Genomic DNA, 27131 nt, shown 5'->3' with positions numbered 1-27131 from the left:
TTGTTTTCATATGCACAGCCATAATTCTCCCACATCCAGCCCAGGCCATAAAATAAAAACCCTGGATTGCCACTTCTGCTCTGTGCTGCAGATGTCCACCAGGAGAAGTTTGCTGGGGCTGGCTCTTAATTCTTGTGCACCACAGCAGAGGTATGTAAAATTAACAGACATTACTTAAAATGCAAAGCAAGAAACTGCATGGATTTTCATGTCTACTAAATGACAACTACTGGAGCACAGCTTTTGAGGAATCAGGAATATGACAAAAATTGGCAGAAAGTACGTGCGCATTTACTCAAGGAGTATATTTCACTTTGGTGTATTTACTTAAGCCTCCTAGACAAGAACTCCCTCAAAGCTCATTACAGGATGTTTCCTTCTTGCATTTGGGCTGACGCAGGGCTCACCTGCCTCTCCAGAGAACAATCTTCCTGCAGTCCTAGCACCAAAACTAATCCCTCTAATTTTAACTCACTTTAAATTAGACTTAGCTCCCTGGAAGGAGAAAAAGGCAGCACCATGATGCTTCCGTGTCCATCTGCAACCACCAGGAGAAAAACCAGACTAACCAACCACCTCACCTCCACCTGTGATGCCAGATACCATTCCAGGGGCATTTGCAATCCCCTGGTTTTGTACTTATCCCTGGTAAAACTGACCAGCCAGAGGGTCTGTTGGAAATAGGAGGCAGAGATACTTAGGTCACTCCAGGAAAAACACAAACCCCATAGCCCCTACCCAAGCACATTTAAGGATTCTCAAAACTGTCAACTTGAAGCAAGTCCAACTCTCATTCAGAAACACACTTCTGCTGTAGAGGCCCTGCCTCCACCTCCCTTGTATAAGCTTACAGAATAGTGACTCATTTAATACTTGGGCATTTTTCTTATCCTAGACAAGAATAAAAACTTCCCCCTGAGAAAAGAAGGTGAGTTTCAGGTGCTACACCTGAAAATGAAATAAAACAGTCCAACCAAAAGCTATTTATCACTGCATGAATCTTTACTGACCCATGAGTTTTTTAATATACATGAAAAATAGTTTCTGGATTGATTTTGTTTCTACACAGAAAACAGCTTCTAAGCCCTGCTTTTTTGAATGACATCCTTCATTTCTTGTTGGGCAGAGTACTGAAATACGCAATTTAATACTATACAATTGCAACAGAATATTTAACAAAAGGGAGTAAAAAGTTTAATACTTTTTTAAAAAGCAATATAAAAATCTGCATTAGGAGTAAAATGCAGGTCCATCCAATCATCCGGTCTGTAGAATCACTTAATCATTTTCTCCTGTAACAAAGAGGTGCACATTCTTCTTGGACTGTAGCATTTGAGCGGTGCGGTCTATGCCAACCACTGCAGCCAATTTCTGAGCGTCGTACTTGGAGTAGAGCACAGTACAAGTCCAAGTAGCATCCACCCCGCTGTCTGTGGCCTTCAGCATGTTACAAATCTCACTGTAGAAGTGGGGGTATGTTGGTAACTCGTAGAAAATGAGGTTCCTAATGCCTTTTATCGTATACCTGTAGCAGAAAAAATAAAAACCAAAAAACTTGAGGCAAATTTTACAAAATATGCACGGTAAAACATCAGTCCTCTATCAAGTCTTCCAATTTCCATCAACCTCAATTCACATCAGCTGTAGCTCAACTTTACAAACCCTGTGTCACGGACTGAAGACTAAGCAGAGAAGTGGAATTTAGGGGGAAAATCTCACACTGCCAGGCACAATGACTTCCTCTAAAGGACTAAACACCACCAATTTATGAAGTGGTCAGCCTCTGCAGTTTGGATTTTAATACAGTGAAGCTTGATCAGACCAAGCCTCATGAAACTTTTTGTATTTGCCAACACATCTGCTAATAGAAAAAAATCCTTTTCCATTAGGAACCTGAAAGCAGCTCCTGTCAGGATGTAACAAATTTTCCAAGTGGCCTCAGCTTGCTGTACTGCATTATTGAATCAATTATATACTCCGTCCAAAATTTTACACAATTACTGTGGCGCAGATGAACACAAATAAAAGGCCCACTGAATCCCATTTGCAGGCTGTATCATCCTGTCCTGACATCACTGGAACTTGGCAGCACTTACCTTCCTGAATAAAGCTCTGCTCCTAACAAAATATTAAAGTCTCTGCAAAGGGACTGCTGACAACAGGCAAGAACTTGAAAGTAAACTTAACAACCCTTACTTCAGTCAAAGAAGTCCTCAGAGGAATCCAACAGATTCAAAAAGCAGCACAGCCCATCTATGACTAAGGTCAGACCCTACCTTCAGAACAGCAGACATGCAACTCAGAGGGAAAACGGTCCACAACTCACCTTTTGTAGAAGTGGAAACGCTCAGTGAACAATAAGAACTGCTTCTCTCCCTTGAGAAAGAAGCGCCTTGCTCTGCAGACAGCAGCCTTTTTGGTGTATTCACAGATGTGAGTGAAATTCAGGTCCTCTTTCTTGAAGTAGTTTCGAAGGCGCACGTAGTCGAAGTAGGATGGGACGTAGATGAGCGTGTGGGACATGATGGCGTCGCGGTACTCGGGCAGAACTTTGTCGATGAAAAACTGAAACCTCAATTAGAAAAACCAAATACGTTTTAACCAGAGTGAAACTTCAGTTTTCTAATACTGATATGAGCTCAGACAGGAGTATCAAACAACAGACTGCCGAAGATTTTCACTACATTTTTCCTTCTTTTAACTCCACAAGATTTCTACATGTGTAGAAGATAAAAGGCATTACCAGCACTACACAATTGTGGTAGAGATTGGTATTTCTTCCCCAGACTGTATTCCCCAGTGCCTTTGGCAAGGAGGTCAGTATTCCCCTCCACCTGTGCAGAGCCCAGCCTACACCTGAGGACTAATAAAGATGTACTTCTGTGGTGAACCCACAGTGTGCTCTGCAGTACGCTCCACTAAATCTGAAATTGCAGTCATTAGGGCACAGCCAAACAGTATGAGACACACAGTACCTTCCATCTATCACAGCAGTTACACTGTCAGCTTCTAATCTCCGAAAAACATGAGGAAGCTGGACCACAACGTGGCTGATGGAGCCAGTGAGCGGCATGTTGCGGACGGCCACCTGTGAGAAGGAAGTAGGATGTTCAGAGAAGCAGCATTCCAAAGGCAGGCACACTGCAACCAGCTTTCTGCAGCTCACATCTGACAGCACAAGGCTACTTTTAAGAAAAACGGTGCACAAGGCTGTTTTTAAGAAAGCTCCAATACAAAACTACAGTCATGATAGACAAACCAGGTCTGTTAAATACACAGTGACTGCTTATGCCCTGAATCCTGTATATTTGAGATGGTCTCCTGAAGTTTTTACTTTTCCTGTTTCTTTCAAAATACTAACAGTTCATGCAACTTACACAGCAGGAGATAAAAAAAAAGGAAGCAGATGAACTCCCCATTTAACAACAAAATAAGTAAAACAAAGTAACTCGAGTCTGTCAAATTAAAAAAAAAAAACAGTATCCAATTTCTGACCTGAAATAGCTGCTACTATGAAAGAAAAATATCAACTAAGCATCACTGCATGAGGAGCAGCTCTTCATGCCTCTGGCACAGTATGTAATGCCATGGATTCAGACTGAAACATTTGGGTGAGGGAAATGATAGGCACACAGTCTTTCAGCAACTGAGTTACAGAATTTTTCTGCAGATTGGGTTTTCTCTTCCTCTCCCCATCTCTTGCACACCAGCATTCCAGCTCCTCTCTGAACTCACCTGCCCAATGTAATTGAAGCAGTGTTTGTTGAAGACAGAGTTAATCTGGGGGTCCTGGAGGGCACTGAACAGCAGCGTCTGCCGGTAGTACTTGGACCAGTTGTTGAGATTCAGCATCCGCACTCGGGAAAAGTCCACCCCGTGGGAATCCAGAGGCAGCAGGTTAATGTGCTTCATCAGGTGCTGCACACACAGATGAGGACACATCACTGCTGACATCCCTGACAGCCTGCAAAAGCCTTAACTGCGGTGGGAAAGAGGGCAGGGACCAGAAAGGCAGCACAGAATATAAACAAGCAGCATCTCCCAAGACACCACTGTCAGGAATTTATTGACCACAGCAAGAGCAATTTACTTGATTTCCTGCCACAGAACTGAAAGCTACCATCTTTTTAGACAGGAACAGTAACTTTCTAATCTTCTCCTGGGGCAACTAAAATGGATTTGTTTGTATTAAAGTCAAAGGGCCCAAGGTTTCTGAGCTAAAAGAAGCCCAAGCACAGCTCAGGTCTCATCACATTCGGGCAGAGTTTGAAGTAATTCACCGCATTTTACCCTCAGGGAACAATGCCTAGGACTGGCATCCCTGCCACCAATTGGAAGGCAGTTGTACCTAAAGGGAAAAACAGAAAGCAGACTCCAAGACTCATTCCTTGGGTATTGTGTAGGCTCATCTGCCCTTTCTGCAACTCCTGAGGAAAGAAGACCTTCTGGACTCATCCAAAATGCATAGTGACATCATGTAGTCAAAATTTCTGGTCCAGGTACTACAAAGGTGTTTTAATGTGGAAAAGAAAACCCATTATTTCAATCCTGAAAACTTCTATTAACCAAAAGCCAAAAAGCAGGGGTACTGCTGCAGACTAGCCACAATCCAAGAGCTCTACTTGCATTAAATGTACAGGAAACCCTTCATACTGTTTAACTCTGTACATGACTAATGCTTAGTATCTCTGCAGTCAGTGGAGACGTGCACCAGCTCATCTTGCTTTCTGGAGGAACCTGAATTAGGCTGCACAGATTCCACACACGGCTGCAATCTGACTGAGACACTGGGCAGTCAGACAGCTGGCATAATTTCTCCCAGATGTGATTAAAGGAATCATCATTCTTAATGATGCAAGATAATTAAAACTGTCCAAAAAACACGTTTGATGAAATACACTACTAAAGCACCAAACCAAGTTTTAGACAGAACATGTCCTGAATACTACCCAGAATCTGTAGAAAGAATATTCTTAGTATAAGAAAAATATCAGGGTGGAGGGAGGAAAAGAAATGAACATCCATGTCTAGAATGAAGTCAGTAAAAAACAGCAATACTGCTCACTGCCAAAACTGAGTAACATCAGACCAGCAAGACACAGCACAGCACAAAAATGAATACATATATGGAAAACTCACCAGAACATGTTCCCAGTTCTGCATCAGGTAAATGTCTGCTTGATCAATTATGAGGATTTCTATTGATGACAGAAAATCAAAGTCTCTTTTCTTCTCCCCCTCTGCACCAATGACAGTCCTGATGCCCAGGGGAGAGGCAATGATGATGTCTGAGGAGTAGAAGGGTGCATAGAGTCTCATGCTCTTCTGCAGGATCGCAACCCCTGTCCAACAACACCAACAGCAACTTCTCAGTTAACATCAATTATCAACCACGTTCCTCTTGGACGCTCTGGAACAGTAATTTCCCCCATTTCCTCTCCCCACACTGATGAATATAGCTGGACACAACTAATCTGAAACTCTCTCTCTGAGTCTGAAACTCTCCTTTCCCCAAGAAGTGCTTATTCACCCCACTCCCATTTGACAAGCAAGCGGAAAATTTTCATGTAGTTTGGCAAAGCATTTCTGTATTATTTTTTAAAAGATTTTTCATAATCTGAATCAAATTTTTTAACTGAAACGTATTGGTTCTGATTTTCTGCTGAACAGGGGAATGAGGAGACTGAATAGCTAAAGAAAAAAAAAAAAGCAGAAATTATTAACTACTCCTTTCTCCCCAAATCCTGAACTTTGGATATTATAGTAACTGTTACTTTAATCTGTCATGAAAGATTTGGGGTGGATCTCTTGACTATCAACTGCCTTTATTCACAAGGCTGAAAGATTTGCTACTAAACCACAAAGGACAAGGTTCTTCATGCTACAGTGACCAAAGTCTTGCACCTACACTGCTTCTCACACCTCATGTTGCAGGGTACATTCTGAACCAGCTTATGCATCACCTCTCATGTTACAGAGAAAGGGAAGGAATCAAAGGAGTTGGTGTCATAACTATGTGTCAGTATTTCCAGAACCCACAGTTTCCTGGTCTTAAAAGGCCAGACCACATTCAAACCACCCCCTTCAATCTGCCCAGCAAAGTTTCTCCAACTTCTCCCCCTGTCCATTTAAAGACAGATAGCATGGCTTCAGCTGAAGGCCTGTCCAAGAATTTCAGAGACAGCAGCAGGGACTCCTCCTGCTGTCTATTTCAACCCAAAGATAAAAATGAAATAAGAAAGAAAAAAAGAAAGGTTCAATTGGTTGAATTTCCAGGAAGAAGATATCACTTGTCACAGCATATACACAGTGTAGAAACATCAAGTGTTTTTTCTGTTTAAAAATGTGAAAGAATGGTGGTTTCAGTAAGGCATAACAAATGTGCTTTAAATTAGATCTTTGTGCAGAAGTAACAGGGTGTGCCGCACACTAAGAAAGAGAAATTATTCTGCTTCTATAATTTGCTTCTGCGAGTTAACAGCACTGAAAGTTTCTTCAATCATGTCTTAACACTTAGTAAGTGGAACAAGCAGAGTGTGGTATGGGAGAAGACTAAAAGGAAAATTATTATGCTACTGAAAGTAAAATACTCTCAGCCTGAGAGATACTCACTGGGGAAGGAAGAAAGACTGACTGTGACCTGCACACATCTTCCACTGTATCATTACATTTCCTGGGGTGCCAATTTATCTTTCAAGGTGCAGTATTTCAAAAGCCTCTGATCTGTCAAGTTAAGTTAGAAAAACTGCCTTCTCATCTTAGCAGCTCCAGGAACCAAGCCACTAGCTAGTTCTGTGCATACTGAGTTACTAAACAGCATAAGTTTACAATATTATATGAAACATTCTCACATTTTCTGCTTGTGCAACACTCCTACTTGCTGGCTACCCCTTTGCTTCCATGAAAGCCATGGGAAGCACAGCAGAAAACTGCTTTTCTCAGTACTGAGCTTTCATTTTGTTCCAACCATTACACGAGACACTGTGAACAGGCTAATTAAACCGAAAAGATTTTTTTTTTTATAACATGAAAAGATTTTGCTGCATAATCAAGGCTATCTTCAAAATGAGGTGTGGGCAGTCCTGCTAGAATAAAGCTGTCATTGCATTTTAAATGATTCTGAACTTGATGTGAAAATAATTACTTCTCTATTTTCCTTTTTAAGTTCTGGAAAGGCAAGAAAGATTTTCAGAAAAATCCAGGTTGCCAGGGCAAAACCAGCAAGAATACCACACAGCCTAGACCGTCACCAAACTTCCAGCCCTGATAGCTCTAAGGCATTTGGGAAGAATTTGTTACTTAGCAGGTCTGCACAAGCTAAAAATTATCTGTTCAGTAGGTTATTACCAATTCTGAAGTGGTCATCAATGTTGCCAGCAAAGACGGCTTCATAATCTTCAGGTCTTTTCAGGTTGGGGGGCTTCTCTTCTGGGTCAGAGCCAAACTCCCCTTTGAAGCGCTTTTTATTACTTACATCTATTTTCTTCTTGTCATTCACTTCGAGGAGACTGATGAAAATATGCACAATCCGCAGAGCACATTCCCTGAAGGGCACTATCATCAGTACCTGTGCAGATCAACAGTGACAGAGAATAACCCGTAAAATACGAACACTCGCCATTAAGCGTACATTAATTAAACTTTTGGCTTGGATCTGCCCCTGTGGGGCATCCCAACAATCAAAACAAAACCACTCTGACAAGCAGCAGGGAGGGAAGATGCACTGGGATGCAGTGCTCTTGAACTGGTCGTGGCCAGCAGCTCAGCCTGGCTCCCCAGCTCACTCAGGGTACCAGTACAGGGGAACTGAAAACTAAGCATGCTCTCCAGGCAAGCTCCCGTGACACACACACAGGGTCAAGGGTGGGTGGATGGGTGGATGGTCTTGGATGGGTGGCAACAATTTCTTCACAGAACTCCAAAATTTAAATTGCTAATGGGGGAGTGAACACAGAAACCAGGGATTTGCCAGGCATGCAGCAAACACTGAAACCCAGCTCTCTGGAATTGTTCAACAGGCAGCTGGCACACTGGTGACAGGCTGCCATAGCTGGTTATCAACTACAGAATACTGTGAATCCAGGGAGGACTGGTTTGGGGCCCACTCCCCCAGCTATGACAGGTGGCCTTGACAGTGGGGCTGAGATTCCATGAAGTACTCCCAGGTACAGAAAGATCCTTTCATGCAGGCAAGTCCTTACAAGTGCCTAAGGTCAAAAGAATTTCTGGCACATCTCACATTGAGTGACAGCCTACACTACCTGCACTGATACTGAAGATTGATACGGAGGCACCTGTTGGCACCAGCAGATTGAAATATGGAAGCAGGGAAACTTGTCAGTCTGTGGTGATAGGGGGACAAAAAAAGAGATGGAAGTCAAACTCATGGCTTGGCACAGAACCAGGCTGGCTAAAACCCTGAGCTCACTGCTTCTCATGGCATTTTCCCTGGCATGGAGGACAACTTCCAGGAATGTAGAAAGGCATACGCCTGGGAACACATTCCCTGAGAGAGCAGCAACAAAAATACTAGTGGGTAAACTACCAGGATGTTTGCACAGCCTGAGCAGGCAGCCAGGCTGGGGATCAGGGCATCAGAGCTCTCTTACCTTAGGCCTGGTGAGCCCCTGATCCCTGTGGTCATCGGTGTCAGTGCCTGGCTTTCGATCCCTCCGTTTGGCATTGTTGCTGAGCACCCGGGCATTGGCCTTGAGGACGTGGTTCAAGGCATGCAGGCAGTAAGCGTGCCGGATCTCTTCTCCGTTTGTTAAAGCATTTCTTTCCGGGAAGAACAAGTCCCGGTAGGAATTCATGATACAGAAGAGCTCTCTTTGTAACGGGGTAAAAGAGGAATCAATTGGTTTGTCCACTGCAGACAGAAATTGTTTATTCACTTTTGGCCAAGTGGATTCCAAAGGCTTGTGGAGATGAAGCTGTTTCACATCGACTTCTTTGTCTGCTTTCAAAGTTTTATGTTTTTCCAAAGTGGAAGAAAAGATTACTTGACCCAGCCTTGGCCACTGGAAAAAAAAAAAATAAGCCCACAACACTGAGGAGTCATATGTTCCAAACCTTGCACACTTCAAAGCATATCACCACAGCTGGTGATATCAACTTTAATCAAGTTCATGAGATTAAGGAAATCATCTTTTCATAATACAAGTGGAAACCTTATTTTCAATATGCAATCCCTTTGAGAGTCTGCCAGGATAAATAGCAATAAATTTCAGCTTGGTAGATCTGGATGGATCTTGCAATGATGTGTCTGTAACTGTTCTTGTGCCAGAGGAAACTGAGGAATTTTCTGCCTAACCCACCCAGCAAATCAGTGGCTCAAACCAGCGACAAGATGAGAACCCTGCAGTCCAACTGTGCTTACCAGCTGACCCCAATGAGCACACACTTTGATCAAAGAAGAAAATAAACCCTTTAGGGGCTAATCCCAGAAGTTGTGATACATTTGTTAAATGCAGTCTTGTTGGGTGTCTCTGATTTTGAACAGCTATCAGTGTAGTAGGGGAAAACTGTAAACTTTAAGCCTTCTGCCATGCAAGTTGTCCCCAACTGTCCCTGTAAAGTAGCTACACCAACTTAAGCAAAGATATATCATTCATTGCTTCAGGTGGCACTGGTAATTTTGGCCACCATGTGCCAAAAAAGTAAATTAAATAAAAAAAAAAATCACAGCTTTCTCTCTGACTAACTAACCATTGGATATCTTCCAATGAATGTCACCCAGCATATGGCTGACCAGAATGGGAGGCAAGTCTCCAAAACAAAATCAGATGTGGAAAAGTTATGAAGCAAAGGTTTGTCTAAAAATGAGTATTTTGAAAACCAATATTCTCTGTCAAGCAATGAGGTGGTTTTCTGGTACTGTAATTCACATATTATTGCCAGAATTAAGTAATCAAGTAATCTAAGTAATAAATTCCCCTTCACTGGCTTGTAAATGTCTACAGGGACAGAGCCATCCTGAAGCATGAATGTGAAAGTTCATCACAAGTACCTTTAAAAGTGTTCATGGTCACCTCAGACGTTTAAATGCAGAGCACATCCCTGGCATTGTGCTGTCACCTCTCAGAAACAAGCCCTGTTTCCACTCCTTGTCAAGGTTTTGGGACTACAGCTCAAAGTCTAAAGCTATGTGTTTCAGGTGTGTCAGCATATGCCTCCAAGAACAGCAGACTTCACATTTCAACACTTGCTCAGCAGTAAATGAAGAAGAAAACAGTTCAACAACAATACAGTGACAAAATCTCGTAATTCTAGTGCCAGCAGCTAATAATAACAATTGTGATGTAGTTCATCTGTGCAACTAAATGATTATTTTGATCCAGGCATCTTTAGGAATGCTAGATGGCTACAGAAAATTATTACCTGACTTTGACTTGAAGTTTTAGGAAGCGTAGACATTTTCTCTATTTCCTTTTCTTCAAGTTCTTTGTCCATGTGCTGCTTAAATGGATCTATTTACAGTAACGATAAAAAAATAGCCTGAGAACTATTGAAGCTAATAGTAGAATCAAGTTGCAGAATGGATTTGCAAATGAGATGAACAGTTTCCATGCTGGCCAACACCACAATTAAAACTAGTTATTTCAAAGCACTTGGAGATGAGAGAAAGGATGTCAAATTCTCTCTGCAAAGAACAGAGAGAACAGATTTGACAGATTGCTTTTAAAAAAGAAAAATAAGCACTTATGGAAGTACTCGAATTTTCAAGCACTAATCAAACGTTAGACAGGAAAACAATATGTAGTGGAAAACAGCGGCAATTTTTTGCCTTAAGCTCTGGCACGTCCATTGCTTGCAGGTGAAAAAGGCTGTCAATAGTTAAGTCCCAAGTGAACTTGCTAACCTTCCTAATTTACAAACAGTTCTGCCCAGGGCTTTGGCCAGTGATATGAACACAGTCTGTAATAAAGCAAAGAAGTATCAGGCGAGTTTTGGAGAAGGGGGGCAAAAATTGCCTGGAGTGAGAAAAAGTCTGATTTATCTAATCAGCATATCTTTTTGGAAAGGAATGGAGAGGCAAAGAACTGTTAAATCACATTATACTCAAAAGACACTGGCACGCACAAAGTCACATGCAAAGTTAATTTTGAAAGCCAAGCCCTGTATCCTGCTTGTAGCACAGCAGCATTCGCTGCATAAAGAAAATTAATTAGGAACACTGGTGCTTGCCAACAAATATCCAGCCCACACAAAAGTTACCCAGGCTAAAGTCAAGACATTTACCGATCATGACACTGAAAAAAATTGAGAAAATCTTTCCAGAAATGGAAATGAACTGGGTATCATTTAATTGTACTGCAGGGTCTCTCCTCAGTTGAGTTTTACTGATTCCAACATTTTCCCAATAGAGGGAGTAATGGGATGCATTTTCAGGAATTTGAGTGACCCTGGGACCACAGCAGAAATCCATCCTCTTTCTGATATCTTAGGCGATTAATTTTCTGCAATAGATTATAAAGACACTTCCAAGCTGCAAGAACCCACTGAGAAGTAGTGCATCATTTATAGGTGGAACAAAGCTGTTAGGATATTTAGCATGCAGTTGGAGAGCTACTGTTCTCATTAAAATGCAATGCCAGCAGCCTAAGTCATATTCTCATGGTAACGAGAACGAGCTGTTTTTTCTATCACATGGCCCTTTGATGCTTCCACACATTTCATGTATCACCCAGGCTGCCTCCCAGATCTAATGTCAGCTGCTGCTCCAAGATGACAAGCCAGCATCACTAGGGATGCTACAAACATATTTCTCTCTCTCAAACTACGCCATCTGATATTAAAGGCACAGAGCATTAAATATGAGCAGAAGCTGTGCAAGCACCAGTGCGTGCCATGCCGCTGAAGGATCGCACACCCGTGCAACACAGTTATTTTGTTACATATGGCGGGACAACTTCAACACTGGAGCTTCAGATGCATCCATCAGCGCACTGAGATTCTAGGAAACACCCTTAAAAGACACTACATATGCTCTGCTGATGCTTCATTCTCTCCTGATCCTGGTGCAGTCAGACTCCTCTGCATAACCTTCAAAATTCTGAGAGCGCTGAGCATTTGTCTAAATTACTGTGGCTGCTCCAAGCTTCTCAGAATCTGACCTCTAACTCCACTGAGATGTGAAGGATGCCCTCACAGGTCAGCTTTGTGATTATCTACTGTGCTGTTTGTGCCAAGAACATCTTCCATAGTCAAGTGCAGGCTTGCAGAGCTCTTTGTATTACAGTGGCTTTTAAAACTACTATTAAAGCAGCAGAACAAGGTAACACCCTCCACACACTTTTCTAGTTCCTGATACTTTAAGCTTTACCAGTCATAGCAGAAACCCCACATGAATCGCAGTCCCCAGGGGCTACAGAGAACAAATGGTTCAGCTACACATCTGCAATAGTGTTAAGGGTCCCTTATGTAACCAGCCGACACGTGGGCAGCATGAATAATGTCGTGGAAGAACTTAGAAGCTGTACAGCCCATTGCTACGGTGTTGGACAATTTAAACATGTTTACAGATACTCCTCTAAAGGCAGATCCTTAAACACAAACACACAGTTTTTTACCTTCTGGAAGAGCTTGTGAAGAACTGCTGTCTCTCCTATCTGCATTGCAATCTCCACTCTCCTCTTCCATGAAATTGGTCTCCAAGCTAAATTCAGATTCATGTTTCACATCAGTAAACTCCTCAATTACTCCATGACGTGGGTCACAAGAGGTATCTGTGCCATCAGCCTGCTCCTGGCTGAGCATCTGCTCTGCTGTGTCTGTCAATTGTTACAAAGAAACAGGTTATTCTCTCCTGGGAAAGTTACTGTCTGTAGCTGTTGTTCCCTTTGAGCTACCGATTTTCTTCTCCCAAAACTCTATCAAAAAAGATAATAGCAGGCTTTGTATTCTATCATAAAGATGAGTTTTGGCTAGCATGCCAAATGTTATATAACACAAAACGTGGCCCCTCAGACAAAATTAAAGAAGCAACTTGTTTGGGGAATTTAACTTTTAGTTTCTGAAGACCCTAAATAACTGGAAATGATTAAAGGTTGACTCTTCTCTCCCAGCATTTCTTTGCAGATTTCATGAATGAGGACACATCACCGTAAAGGCGGAGGTTTCCTTCCAATTTCTATATTCTTTCCCATGCTGTGAGGCAAACCTTTCCCTCCTCTCGGTGGCACAGCCAAGCCAGATGCTGCTCGAGAGAACAGCTTGTGTCTCCCATGAGTGGGTGAGAACCCCTGGTCTGCTGCTCCATGTGGATTTCCTCTGTGCTGCCGCACAAACAACATCTGAGGAAGCAGCAGCAGGCTGTCTGGCGGAAAATGAGCACAGCTACCCTTTCCCCTGCTAAATCCTTCAGCAGCTGCTGCTCCCACCCACACAGAGCCAATGGAGCAACAGAGTCTCCAAGGCAGAAGAGCACCCAGCCAACAAGACAGTCTACACCAAGATCCTGGCTAAAAACATACGTTAGTCAAACAACATTCACCAAAGAAGCACGGGAAAAGACAAACTACCTTCTTCCTCCTCTGGAACATCATTCCTATCTTCTTCACCTTCCTCTCCTTCTCCAGTCTTCTGGGACCCTTCACTGTCCATTTCTGCCTCACTTTCCTCAGCTTCTTCTGATTCACTTTCATCTTCCTCTTCCTCACTCTCAGACTCAGGCGAGGTCTTCAGGGTAGCCAGGAGCTTATGATATCCAGAGACCTGTTCCGCTTCAGTCTCTGAATCACTTTCTTTACTTGATTTATCAGAATCCTCAGACTGGAAAGGAAAACACGAGTGTAAACAGCAACAACAGTAACAGCCTATAAAGCAGCACGCAAATACCCTTACTTCTACTTGCACTATTATGTTTCCCCTCTCACATTAGACCTTTACATAGAGGCAATGGAATTTTTCAAAACCCAGCATTTTATGCCAATAATTATGCTGGATACCTCCATTTAGGTTTTGAAAGCATCTTGGGAGACAGACTGAAGTGCCTCTTTCTGCACCAATTTGACTAGGAGCACCACAAAACCCAGTTATTTCAGCTGAGTGCGGACATTTGATCTCCACAGACAAAGCATTTACTGAACCAGCATCAGATTCTTCTCAGAAAACCACACACGGATTGAAAATTGTAGAAAGGCATCCGTACAAGGGACAGAGCATGCTGGAAATGCTTCTGGCTTTCAAGAAGGTCAGTGAAATAGCTGTCAGTGGGCAATGGCTCCTTGGGGAATTGGTCATGTTTGGTTCAGCTGTACAGCTCTACACTTTGAGCAAGCCAGACTTGGTCCAGTTCTGTCCTGGGATTGCACAAACCAATGTCCAAAACTACAGTGAAACCATGAGTATCAACACACCACCACTAACTCCTTTCTTAGCTTCTTTTAGTCCAAAAAGGAGAAAATCAGTAAATACTACATTAATGCACAAAATTGCTAAAGGAAACAAATGAAACAGAGTAATTAATTTTTCCAAATTAAAGCTTTGAAGTCTTTTATTAATCTGATGATAAAGGAGGTTACCAAATCCTGACTGAAAGAAAAGTCAAGCACTGGCAATCTGAAGGAGGAGTATTAACATATTTCTTTGCTCAACAGAGAACAAAGTCTCCTTACTCATGCAACACTAAGTTTACCAACATCATTAAAACAACTTAGAGCACGATCTAATTTTCACTGTGACTAAAACACGAAAAAGTTAAGAACTGCTGTTATTTCCTGCTGCTTCTGCCCTCTGATGGTATTACAGTTTAGAGGCAGACATTACAGAGAACAATTCAGAGCCGCACAAAAATCACATTTATCTTTTTCTCCTAAACACCAGTTTTCCAAGTGGAACAACTTAGTCAGCTTGAATAAGCTGAAAACATGAAATGCTACATTTTTCACTTCACTAAACTACACAAAGATAAAAGTAAGGAAGGAATAAAAATACATTACCAGTTCACATATTTGAGTTTCTTCTGGTCTTCCAGAAACCCTGAAAAGAAAGCATTAACATACCTTACTCTGTCAATGATGTTACACACATGATGAAAGAAATGAGGGGAAGAGTGATTTGATCAGTTATGCAAGTTTAAAGAAGTAAAATAAAGCTTAAACCCAAAGCATCACACACATCTCCCTAAGAAAACAGACTGGGCATTTACCCTTAAGGTAAATCTAAAGGGTAGCCCTCTCAGGTGATGTGACACTCTGTACATGAAGCCTAAGTGCTCAGGCATTACGACTAATCAATAAAAATTTTGAAATAAAATCCAGTGTTAATCAGGAAATGAAGTCTCAAAAGGAATTAGAAGAAACTAGCTACAAGGGTAGTTTGTAAAAAATTTAACCAGAGACAGAGACTACTTCTAGTGCTAAATATTGGCTTGTGAACTGGGAAAAAGACACAAACTAAAGGAAAACCAGCATCAATTAACCAGTGTTGGGACTGCAATTCTTCAAAGAAGCCACTGTGCAAGCTGGGCTTAAACTGATCTCAATTCCTTCAAAAATATACAGTCTTGCGTGGGACTGAGCATCACTGTACAGGGTGACACACAGGACATTCCCTCCAGCAGGCCTTCCACCCCAATCCACACAGGCCAGGAGGGTCCCAGGGGACACAAGAACAACAGACCTTAACACTGCGTGCCCGCTCCTAAAGGCTTTACAGCAGCACCACGGATCACAGAGCACCGGGACTAAGCAGCTCTCTTCTCGGAAGTTTACAGGTGGGTACAAAAGGAAGGTGGTCATTTTGACAGACGGGCATCCCGCCGAGGATGGAATGGCTCTTGTCACATAGATCTTCGCTACTCTATTTTCATACGCTTTCCGAGATCAGAAAAGAGCACGGAGTAAACAGTGGGAAAGCTGGAACCCAAGAGCCTGGCCTGGTATCAAAATGGGAGTCCACCTCGCACTCCTCCTTTTCCCCACTCCTCGCGGCAGCCTCCGGGCTGCACCACAGGAGTTTGCATTTGTTGCGAGAAAATCCGAGCCGAGATTTCCTGCTTTCCGTTCTGCTTTCGAGATTCCCGGCTCACGAGCGGCAGTGCGCCGTGCAGCTGCAGCTCCCCTCCTTCCCTCGGGAGCCCAGGGGCAGCGTGAGGGGGAGCGGCGGCCGCCCGGGCCGAGCGGGGCTCCTCGGCCCTGCAGCCCCGGCACCGAACCGCGGGGAACGGGCGGGCTCGCCCGGGCCGGCACTCACTTGTCATAGAACGGGTGCTCCTCGCCGAACTCCCGCAGGTGCTTCTTCTGCTTCTTGCTCAGGCTGCGCAGCAGCTCCCGCCCGGCTCGCCGCTTGCCCATCCCGGCCCGGCCCGCTCCACGTGGGTGCCCGGCGCTCCGCGCCGTCGCACGGCGGGGCGGGGCCGGCGATGCCGGGGAGGGCGTCGCAGCCTGGGAAGGCGGGGCCGCGGGCGGCTGGAAGGAGAGGCGGAGGGGGGCGAGTTCGGAGGCCGAGCCTCGCCCCGCCGGCGGCGGCCAGCGTGCCGCGCGGGGAACAGGCGCGCATTTATTCCTGAGAGCCTCGCTGGGGACCACAAGGCACCGGCAGGGAACACTTGTCCCAGACTGTGTCCAAATCCAAGCCCGTCCCGACGCTGCGGCCGCCGCGACCCCGAGCTTGGTGCGGGCCGTGACGCGTTTCCGCTGCCGGAGCCACGGTGAGGTCGGCGAGCGGCGTGATGGCAGCGGGGCGGGCTCCGCAGAGCCGCAGCCTGGCGCTGCTCTCGGGCTCACGGAGCGCAGGTAGACACTACTGGAGCTACTGCACTCTCTCCGAGGGACCCATGATCTGCAGTGCTAAAAGCTACGCATCTTCTGGGAAAACCTCTGCAATCAGGCTAGAGGAAGAGGGCCAACACAAGAGACTCCCGTATTCTAAAAGCAATCAAAAGCTCCAAATGAAACCCCACTAAAATCTGGCTCTTCTAACATGTCACTGCTGAATTTTACTGAGCGCTGCTTAAGTGTGCTTTACTGCATATGAAGACAAACAGTTTTTCAGAAACAACATAAATTGTGTCAAATAAAGTAAATTCATTTTTAGTTCTTTGCATTAAAAGTTCTTTATATTTTTTGTATCCCCGTGTTTCTGTATGACCTAGCTGAAACTCCTCTAATCTTTAGTAAGGAGGGGCGGCTATAAATGGTGTTGAAATTTGCAAAGAACACACAGTAGGTTACATTTTGTCTCTGGGAGTACAAGAACTAAGCGAGAGCAACATAATTCCAAATAGGATGGAGGCATGGAATATTTTAGGGAAAAAGAGCATTTAGCATTTGGATTGTAGCTTCTTGACTGTCTTGACCTGAGGGCACCCATGGATTTGACTGAAGCAAGCAAGCACATTAACTGTACTTCAGTTACACAGAAGCCTCGGGGAGTTATTCTGTGTGTTGTTAATCCCATGGTCAGTCCCTTCAATAAATCCCTCTGGCTTGAGGGAAATTGTCTTAATCCAAACCATTCCACCGACCTGCTTTACCCAGCACCCTGCAGCATACAGACAGCAGCAGCAGCAGCAGCAGTTGGCTGTGCCCAGCAGCAGAAATTCCCTTGGCAGGTTCTGTCAAAGCTAACACGTTATGTAACAACACTAAAATAAACAATTTCAAACTAGCAGGGTTTTTTGGTGAAGTTGGCAGTCACGCTCTGTAAGAGGAAAAAATATTGCCAATCAATCCCACTTCTGTCAGGAATGTGAAAAAGTCAGTATATTTTTATGTTGCAAAATTGTTTCTTGTTGACTTACAATCTGGCATTGGGAGACAGCAGGAAGAGCAGGAGTCTGTTCAGAGCTGAATCAGGAGAGCTTAGGAACTCTTTGGGGATTGCATTCTTGTGTGTTAAAAAAGGGAAAATTATAGAACCTTGGTGACAGTAAGCCTGTAACTCAGACTCCAGTGTTGTTTGTATACTCTTTCCAAGATTCTGGCTATGACGGTGTTTCACACTATTTTGTGGAGTTTCAGTCTGCTTTTTAATAGTGCCTTATAAATTAAAAATGCATGGATCTCATTATTTTGTGATGTTCTGAATGCCAGCACTTGCTTCTGTAGCCACTTCTTCACACTTCTTTTCACCAGAATGGGAAACAACTTCTAGCAGCTTAGAAGATTTGGTCCTGTAGCTTGAAGTCTATCTTCCCCCCCTTCTCCTCTCTCCATCCTGACTTCAATTTAACCATTGAAACAAAAAATTATATTCCTGGACTTGTTTCCCTCTTTCTGCTCAACTCCCTCTTCCCTCCTCCCCATTCCTTGTGTGAGAAGGATCCTACTTGGGCAGTATTTGGAATTAAACTACTTAAAATGTTGTGGTGCCATTGATGTGTGTCTTAGAAGATGTTTTTCCCAGGAAATGAACACCTCAGCTTCTCTGTCGTGAGGCATGGGCAGTAAAGCAGCACTGCTGCTGATATCTCATAGACCAGCGAACATGTAACCATTGTTATATCTCTTTCTTAAATTATATCTCTCCACTTAAAAATTTAAAATAATTTTTTAAATGAACTTGTAAAATCACCCTGGAGCTCCTAGTTGCTGACATGGTAACATATTGCCAGCAATGTTCTTTTTACAGATTTCTTAGGCACCAGCATCTCTGATTTCAGCAATAATACTGGAAAGAAAAAGAGGGAGAAAAGCTTGCATTATTTGAAATCTGTTCTGCTGACCCCATTCTGTCAGCAACCACAACTAAACCCTGTCAGCAGAATTGTGCTGCTGCTACCTGTGCATCTCCAGCACTTTTATCTGCATGACGTTCCAGAGACAGATGGTTTACAAAAGCCACTTCCTTTACTTCAGAGAACTCTACTAATGTGAATAGAACAGATCCCTCCTTGTTGGCTTACTGCCTTCACTGTTTTGTCTCAAGGCAACTCCCTTTCAAGGCTTTCTTCATACCTGCTTTTCCACCTTGGTTTTGCCCTGTCCCTTGTGAGATTTTTCATCTTAGTCCCTGTTTTTAATTGAAACAAATGTGTTGATCACACACTTTCTATCCAAATTCATGAATTTGGAGAGCTAAAATTTCAAATATTTTTGCCTTAAGTTTCTTAGGCAGTGTAAATGACACTATGGACTCTCGTATATAGCATATAAAGTTGAATGTTTATTTATTTATTTATATTGTATGCACTTCTGTGGAAATAATGAAAAGAAAGATGTGTAAGCTACAACACTGGCTTGTAGCAAAGAGAAAGATAAGAAAGGAGTTCCTGTCTTCCCTTTCTGTACATCACTCCTTTCATATTCAAACTGGAATTCTAGCAAGGTAGGAATGTGACCCACATTCCTGTGAAGCACACAGCTCTGCTGTGATGCAAAGAACATCCCATGTGGCATACACTGCCTTTGTTTAAGGGAATGAAATTGCTGATCCTGATAATTTTGCTATATGGATGCAAAAGTGGGGACTTCAGACAGGGATCATTTAAACTTTGGATGTCTGACTCCTAAGAACACAACAGAGCATGCTCAAACTCTGATGTCTATAAATAGTATGAAGCATGGGATATTTATTGCAACTACAATTTTTCTGAATGAAAAATCAGAGGAGTTGGTCAGTAGGAAGGAAGATTACTTGAGACAAACCCTAAAGCAATGGTGGGAGTGGTGCTGTTGGCACTCGCTCAGAAGTGGCAGGAAGCAAAAATGGAGAAATGTGGTGTAAGTAGGAGAAAAGAAGATGGGAAATAGTTTATCCAACAAACTAGTTTATCCAAAATTGATAAATTGATAAGTCTGGCATCCTTAATATTAAACATGACACAAACATGAAGTGGATTTGGAAGAATTTCAGCATTCAGAAGCCATCTAGTATCAAAAGGAGATGGTGAATTTATATTTATGTATATATACACATACTTTTATATATATAAGTAAAAATAAACTTTAGCTTTCTACAAACTTCTTATAAATTACCACAGTCACCAATCACAGAACACAGTAAAACTTCTTCTCTTTATAGCAATTCAGTCTACAGGTACTGGAGTTATGAGCAAAAATAACTTGATGAAACAAGAGTTTATAAAATTTCTTTATAAGAGAACCTTTATTTAACAATGGACTGTCTCAGTAAATGAGGTTGATAGGAGCAATGATTTTCAGTACTAATGGAGCCAAGTACCTGGTGTGTTCATGACTTTACTTCAGTTTCTTCTACTTGAGGTAGTGTATCCCAAACAGGTTTCTGAATGTGTTCTGGTATTTTCTCTATCTTAGTCTAAAAGGAAAGAAAAACAACCACTTACTGTACCAGCCAGCTAACATCTAACTACTTCGCTTTATTTATTCTGGTTTGAGACATGAATTAGATTTAAAATGCCACCTAGCGGCACTTCCAAGCAATACAGCCTCTTTACCGTGCAATATTTTGGAAAATCTTCCTGTCAAACTACATCCATTTTCTCTGCTGACTTTCTAAAGACTTCAGCAGTTACTGGAACTTGCATCAGGACTCGTAACAGTTAATAATGTGGGGTGGAAACTGACCTTTTTCACTTCCATGGCAACCCCTTCAGGTAAGTTTCGTTGCACGTACTCCAAGTAAACTGCAGCAGTACTGCTTGTTAGGTATTTTAACTAAAACAGAAAGAATATTTTTAATGAACTACTATTAATAATACCTCAAACAGAATTAAAAAAAAAATTTGCCCTGGCTTCTTTAGCCCTTACTATGGGGACTAAACATCTTACAGGATGTTTAGTCTCCCACCTTCCATAATATTCTGAACAGAAGCAGTTAATCTGTACTCAACTCTCACGCAAGTGTGAAGTAGTTACTTCATTCCACAGAACTGCATATGCTGCCTGGGAGCACATGCACTGATTATGATGGAAGTGGTGGATCTTAACACTGCAGGTATCAGATGAAATTAATTGCAGATTATACAAGATTCACCAGCTTTTCTATACTCCCAACGTTCAAACTCCCAACTCTATACTCCCAACTGTTATAAATCCTGCAACTCTACAGTTCCACTGAAACACTGATTTTTTAGTTTCTCCTGGTTCCACTGAATTACTGATCCTTTAGGTTTTCCTGGAAGGCAAAAATAGGGCTTATGGTCTGCGGGCAGCCACTCGTACTGCACTCATGTCAGGGGACTTAGAAGTCCCATTTTGCTAAGCACTGTGCAAATGTACAGTAAAACACCCAGGAGCCACAAAATGCTGGAAGTAAACCTTTCTTCTAAGAAAGTCAACCACAGCTGCATTCTAAACCATACAGATGTCTGTGTCATCAGCCACAGAGCTGTTGGTTTGTCTATGCTTCCTTTCTTCTATTTCCTACATGCAGTCTTAGTTTGCCACATGATGCTGCACAGGACAAAAGTATGTCTGCTCAAAAACATCAGACCAATTCACAGAGAACAGAACCCTTAGTGGCTGGCAACGCCAACGATTTAGCTGCATCTTCCTCCCTTCCTGAGAAAACTCTCATCCCAACGATTTTTTGAAACCAAGAGCATAATACACATCAATTCTACCTTACTTTCTTTAGCCATTTTTTCAGCTCTTAAGATGATGGTAAAAATAAAAAACTTTTTGGTCCAAAAATTATCTAGGCTGTGCATTCAGAATAACTCGTGTTGTGTTTTATTAACTATGTCAGCTGTTTTCCAATATTCTCCTGTGTTCTCCTCTCCAAAACATTTTAATTTGTGCATTGGCATGTAGTAATATCTTTGAACTGTGCACCTAGAACAATTTTGTTTCCTTCTTTCTTACCTCTAAACACATGTAATGTGTTCTCATTTCATACTGAACTCTGTGCTTCTTGTAAATGTGTACAGATTTGAGAAGTGTAAATCGCTCTATCGTCTTTGGGGGTTTATCTCTGAGCAAAGAAGGAAAAGAAATTTTCATGTTACATAAAGGACGATAATACAAGTTTATCTGAAAGATTATGCTGAAATCTCTGTTCTTATTTGACATTTAGAAGATCTACAAGGAAATATCAAACACTGGTACAGTTTGTTATTAACTCATATGGGCATGGTTAACACTCAGGTATTAACCAGCACTGGATCAGGGAAGCTACAGCACTGACAGCTGTGCTGAAAGTACTGCCAGTATCCTTCATGTAGATAAAAAGCACTTCCACTATGGCAGTGCTGAGTGCAGAACTGCTGCTGCTTTCTCATCACTGTCCTGCCATCAAAGAAGTGTCAGGTCTATAATCTGAGAAAAAAAAGTCAGATTACAGCCATTTCTTATAAAAAGAACAAAAATACTTCTACACAGAGGGCCTGAATTACAGTAGGTAACAGAAGAAGCATCTCACTCCATATCACTCTACAGATCAGTTACTTACACTTTTTCAACAGAGATGCCAAGTTCTTTAGCTGCAAGCACTGCAAAATATTCATAGCTGTCCAACACAGCTTTATCGTGGCCTTTAACTAAAATGGACAATCTCTTGTACAGTGTTTCTGGCTCATCTGAAATAGAGACCTGCATTTTTGAAGAAAGGACAAGAGTTACCACACCACGTTCTCCTTAATTAATGGATACATTGTGTATTTCCTTAGCCTGCATGCCCCATTTGTAAAAGAGCAAAAACACCCCACAACCTGTTGAGCTGCTTGTTTTAGTTTATCTAACAGAATCTGCCTGTATTACCTTGACTGACAGGTCTCACTCTACCAGGGAAGGCAAAGTGTGAAGAGATAGCTAACTTCTGAACATTTACCTAAAATTTCTTCATCCAAAAAAGGAATTCCAGATAGATATAAGGAGGGCAACACTAGCAACAGCAAGAACAAAACTCACTGTTGAAGCAAGTCTGGAGCACTGTTTGTATTTTATACAGCAGATACCCAAGAGTTTGCTTGGGTATGGAAATTAAATAGTCCATTATGGACAGCAACCAGAATTCTCACTTTACTAAGCTCTAAGACTACTTTGAACACGGTAGTCCTCCCCAGATGTATTATCCTTCATGTTTGTACAAGTGCAAGCTGAAGACTTTCAGTTAGAGCTTCAATTTCTGATGGTCTGGGCTCACTGATCAACTGGAAGAGCCTTAATGAGTGCAGAAGTGCTGATTTTCCCAGAGGTTCACTCCTAGGCAGTTTAGCACACTAAATCCAGCATGTACCAGCCACAGCAGGAAGGCTGGATCAGCACTGTAGATCGAATACTGCCTGTCAGATGTTTCTGAGGCTCTTGTCAAAAGGCTGCTAAGCTGCCGCAGGCATTGAACTGAAAATGGCCAAAAAGTTGGTATTTCATAGAGTTACAGCTGCTCAGAAAAGGGAGAAAGTTACTGAGAGGCAACTGTGAGCTACAGAAATCTTGTTGGGAAAAAAAAACAAACCACACCAAAACAGAAGATCTCAAATACCAATAATCTAAATTATTTAATTCTCTATGACAAATTTGCCATCACTGTGACAGACCTTCAAAAAGCTGCAAGAAAAGAATTCAAGTTTTTCTAGATGTCCTTTTTATAACTAAGAAAATATATAAAATACTGTGTTGCAGAACACACACACTCACCAAAGGATTAGTCTTAGGCTCCTGTGTTTCACCACGGGATCCAGCCAGCCGTGCTCCCATCAAGGTGGAGCTCCTAGAAATACAGTCACGGGGAAACATAAAACAAGGAGTTAAAGTTGGATTTTATTTTTTCACGGACTATGGAGGAACAGTGGAAGGAGGAGGGGCTGTTACACTTACGGAAGAAAATACTGCTTTTGCATAATTCTGCTTGCATAACTGACAGGAAAAGCTGATCCCTGTATAAAACAGATAAGTTATGTTATGGTGATCTTCCCCAAACCAGAAAGCAGCCAGTTAATACAGGTTTATTAAAGATTACTTTTTTGCACACCAAAGCACGCAGCACATTCCTAGGCTCTGCTTTGACAAACTAGGAAGTTTGCTCCATTGGAAAACACAGGAAAACAGGAGCATGGAAATGTATTTCAGTATACAATAGTGCCTAAAAAAAGGGCACAGTAACAGTATGCACTTACTACTGAGGCACCTGAACAGCAATTACAAGCATATTTTTAACAGAAAATGTATTTCTGTGGCATCAGATGCCATTTCCGTATACAACAATATTTTACCTTCAGTTTTACTTTCATGGTACAACATATATAAGTTTTGTCAAGTGATAAGCCTAAGTTGGTCTTAAAAAAGCAACTGAAAGCAGTATCATATAAAAGCAAAAATTTAGTCAGTGAATTTAACTGGAAATTTACTGATTTTTAAAGAAAAAAGTTCCTTGTGATTTTGAACACTTGTTCTTCTGAAGAGAACATTTTCATAGAAATACTTCTTTCAAGCTAATGAACCATATTTAAAAGATAACACGATTTTCTGTGTTAGAAAAGGAGTACAGTTGTTAATCATGTAACATTACTAGCTTCAATACCAGAATAACTGTTCCCTTCTGAACATTATGTGGCTTCTAGCTTCCTTCCACTAATTCTTAATTTGGCTAAGTTATAGACTGGGGGGGGATGACATAGACTGCTTGAGGGGGGGAAAAAAGGAACTCTGGCTTATCAGAACCTCAGAGCTGCAGCAGAATGCTGAAGCCAAATTAGTTACTTATCTTGCCCCTTGATGCTCTTTTTTGACATGGGCTGGAGTCACAGTGCTAAGAGAGAAGACAGATACCCCACCCAGGAGTTATGCAGGTGACTGTCTAATCAAATCATCAGAAAACAGCCAGACTTCACTCTTTTTCAGGTAATCTTACTGCAGTTGCCTGTGGATATGAAAAACTGACTTTATGATGCTACTAGGTCCCTAACCTTTTCCAGTATGCATCATAGATTAATTATACGTCAGCAGTGAGCAAAACTGTTGTCTAAAGTAATTTTGCCTCAGTTGCAATTTATCCACAAATGCTGCTTCCCATAAAGAAGATGTCTGCAGGAAGAGGCAGGGGAGACTTCTGTTTACAAAGCTGACTATGGTACAAATGCCTCCCCTTAAGCAATCCTTTCAAATCCAGATCTTTACAGAGGCACTACTATTACATTTTTTAAGTGCATAACAAAACAGGCAATTTTAGGATCACTGAATATTTGTCACTGTAGTTGATAATCATTCAGAAGGTTTCAAAGTTTTTGCTGGGAACTACCTGAGCCTTAATAGCTAAAAGTAGTGAAATGCAGCTAGTAATTGTGTAATGAAAGCTAATACAATAGAGGAACAAGAGCACATAATGACAGGACAAGGGGGAACGGCTTCAAACTGAAAGAGGGTAGGGGTAGATTAGAGATTAGAAAACAATTATTGACTGTGAGGGTGGTGAGGCACTGGAGCAGGCTGCCCAGAGAAGCTGAGGATGCCCCATCCCTAGGAGTGTTCAAGGCCAGGTTGGTGGGGCTCTGAGCAACCTGATCTAGCAGAAGGTGTCTCTGCCCATGGCAGGGGGTTGGAAATAGATGGTCATTAAGGACCCCTCCAATCCAGGCCTATGATTCTATGGCAAAATTATGTTGACATTTTCACCTCAAGTCTCTCTTCCTGAAGTCAGAATGCTGCCTTCCTTCCATTCAATGCCAATAAAAAGTACAGTAACAATCACCTGACACCACTTCAGGAAACAGACAGGCCCATGAGCATAAAAGACTATTCAGTGCAGGACTTTAGCTGTTTGTGCAAGTACATGACACAGAATCTGACCCCAGAGGACAAATGTAAAGCTATTAACTGTAATCATAACTGAATTTTTCATCTGTTTTGGGTTTTCTAATGCACGTGCATATGCAGTCTATGCTATGTGTTCTTTTACTTATAACTACTTGGTAATAAGGATTTATTATTTGCATGCAAATATAAATGTGTTCATAGTGTATTGTGCCATGTGGTTTTAGGTACAAAAATTTCAGTCTTAATGCAATAAAAATGAACAAAACCTGATGAAGCAGTAGAGTCCTATCCCACACACTAAGGTCTGCAGCCTTTCCAATATGCTATGATTGTGCATGTTATTCCTACCACATGCCATCTCCCTTTGTTACTAGTTAAGCAGATCTGCATTAATTCAAAAGTTTTTGTAGCATTAAATTAAAGGTGCTCTATGCAAATTTTGACAAAATGATACACTGAATTCCTCAGGTGGTAGATATGACATTGAGTGGGCAGGAATCCGTAAACAGCTTCACTGTCTGATTTAATGATGTGCTCTTGCTAATGGCCATCACAGAAGGTGGAAAGGACACTCAAAGACTGCAACATAACAGAAGCAAGACATTGCACAAAACATAACTACCCCTCTCCTAGTGAAAAATAGCCTTAATTTTGTTTGGTTGAGAGCCTCTGAAGTGTCGGGGGAGAAGATGCCTGAAAAGCAAGTCCAGAACACATTGCATAGACAGAAGAGAGTTTAGGGCTTTAGGAAATCCAATTTTCTCAATTTGAGAGAAAGCAATCACTGTTTTAAAATCCAAACTAGCAAACATCATCAGTGCAATATGCTCTCCTGTTATTTTACGTGGTAACTTCCAAGCTTTAAAACTTTTAAGACTAGAAACTCGCCTAGCACACGGCCTCCAAATCTAAGTCACCTATTCTTCACTAACTCCTCCACCCGAACTAACTGCGGGAAAACCACACAACTGCAGCGAAGAGTTCTGAGGACCCGCCAGGCGATGACGGCGGGCAGAGACACAGTCCCACGCTGCGCAGCCCCAGCCCTCCCGGAGCCCGAAGGATAGCATTAGCCACGTCCCCTTTTCCCACTCCCCTCAGGCATGAAGACGCCAAGGAAAAGGACGAGGAGGAGCAGGGCGCTCCCGCGTCCCCTCTCCCGCCCCCCAGCGCACCTGACAGAGCCGCCGCCACAGCCAGCCCGCCGCCATCTTGGCTCCGCCCCCGCCCGCCCTGCATCGCCCGGAAGGAGAAGAGCGGCCGCGGCCCGCTCCTCCTTCCCCCGCTGCGGCGGCTCCGGCCGCGGGCGCCGCTCGGCGGGGCGCAGGCGAGCCGGGAGCTCCCGCGGCGCCGCAGGAGCCGAACGGGCCCCAGCTCGGCTCCCCAGCCCGCTTCCCGCCTCCCCCGAGCGCTGCCTCAGGGCAGCGCCGACGGAGCAGCGGCTCCCCGTCAGCCGCTTCCCGCCCGCGGCGGCCGCCGGCCCCCTCAGGCGCTCCCCGTCCTGTTCTCTAG

The 27131-nt window shown here is 42.8% G+C and overlaps 2 protein-coding genes across 3 annotated transcripts; both read right to left on the bottom strand.

Annotated features, from left to right (window-relative positions):
- Positions 1 to 981: 981 nt before the first annotated feature.
- Positions 982 to 17492, bottom strand: UTP25 (UTP25 small subunit processor component). 2 transcript variants are annotated; one of them, XM_038133576.1, is made up of 13 exons: positions 16198 to 16296; positions 14943 to 14982; positions 14153 to 14303; positions 13524 to 13773; positions 12573 to 12773; positions 10381 to 10469; positions 8610 to 9020; positions 7348 to 7567; positions 5140 to 5342; positions 3736 to 3918; positions 2976 to 3088; positions 2327 to 2572; positions 982 to 1525 (listed from the first exon to the last, which is right to left on the bottom strand). In XM_038133576.1, the coding sequence occupies exons 4-13, from the start codon at positions 13603 to 13605 to the stop codon at positions 1279 to 1281; spliced, it is 1995 nt and encodes a 664-aa protein (XP_037989504.1). In that variant the 5' UTR covers positions 13606 to 13773; positions 14153 to 14303; positions 14943 to 14982; positions 16198 to 16296; the 3' UTR covers positions 982 to 1278. The 2 variants fall into 2 exon arrangements, with proteins under 2 accessions (XP_037989504.1, XP_037989503.1); XM_038133575.1 differs by lacking the exon at positions 14153 to 14303 and having other exon boundaries at positions 16198 to 17492.
- A 2536-nt stretch (positions 17493 to 20028) lies between these two features.
- Positions 20029 to 26874, bottom strand: MRPS10 (mitochondrial ribosomal protein S10). Its single transcript, XM_038131074.1, has 7 exons — positions 26795 to 26874; positions 23685 to 23743; positions 23505 to 23577; positions 22318 to 22457; positions 21732 to 21840; positions 20493 to 20582; positions 20029 to 20223 (listed from the first exon to the last, which is right to left on the bottom strand). Exons 1-7 carry the CDS (start codon positions 26828 to 26830, stop codon positions 20137 to 20139), a joined length of 594 nt encoding a protein of 197 aa, XP_037987002.1. The 5' UTR covers positions 26831 to 26874; the 3' UTR covers positions 20029 to 20136.
- Between the last annotated feature and the right edge of the window lie 257 nt (positions 26875 to 27131).

The sequence above is a fragment of the Motacilla alba genome, chromosome 3 (genome assembly GCF_015832195.1).
Source record: "Motacilla alba alba isolate MOTALB_02 chromosome 3, Motacilla_alba_V1.0_pri, whole genome shotgun sequence".
Taxonomy (NCBI): domain Eukaryota; kingdom Metazoa; phylum Chordata; class Aves; order Passeriformes; family Motacillidae; genus Motacilla; species Motacilla alba.
The sequence above is the reverse complement of the archived record's forward strand: the minus strand, read 5'-3'. Positions and strand labels throughout refer to the sequence as shown.

Coding starts and splice junctions, on each gene's coding strand:
- UTP25 (XM_038133575.1), bottom strand. CDS start 16,298: ATGGGCAAGCGGCGAGCCGGGCGGGAGCTGCTGCGCAGCCTGAGCAAG. Junction 9,021..10,380: donor AAACTTCAAGTCAAAGTCAG/GTAATAATTTTC, acceptor TTTTTTTTCCAG/TGGCCAAGGCTGGGTCAAGT. Junction 3,089..3,735: donor GCTTCAATTACATTGGGCAG/GTGAGTTCAGAG, acceptor TCCTTCTCACAG/GTGGCCGTCCGCAACATGCC.
- MRPS10 (XM_038131074.1), bottom strand. CDS start 26,830: ATGGCGGCGGGCTGGCTGTGGCGGCGGCTCTGTCAG. Junction 22,458..23,504: donor AGCCTAAGACTAATCCTTTG/GTGAGTGTGTGT, acceptor TCAAAAATGCAG/GTCTCTATTTCAGATGAGCC. Junction 20,583..21,731: donor CACATTACATGTGTTTAGAG/GTAAGAAAGAAG, acceptor TTTCTGTTTTAG/TTAAAATACCTAACAAGCAG.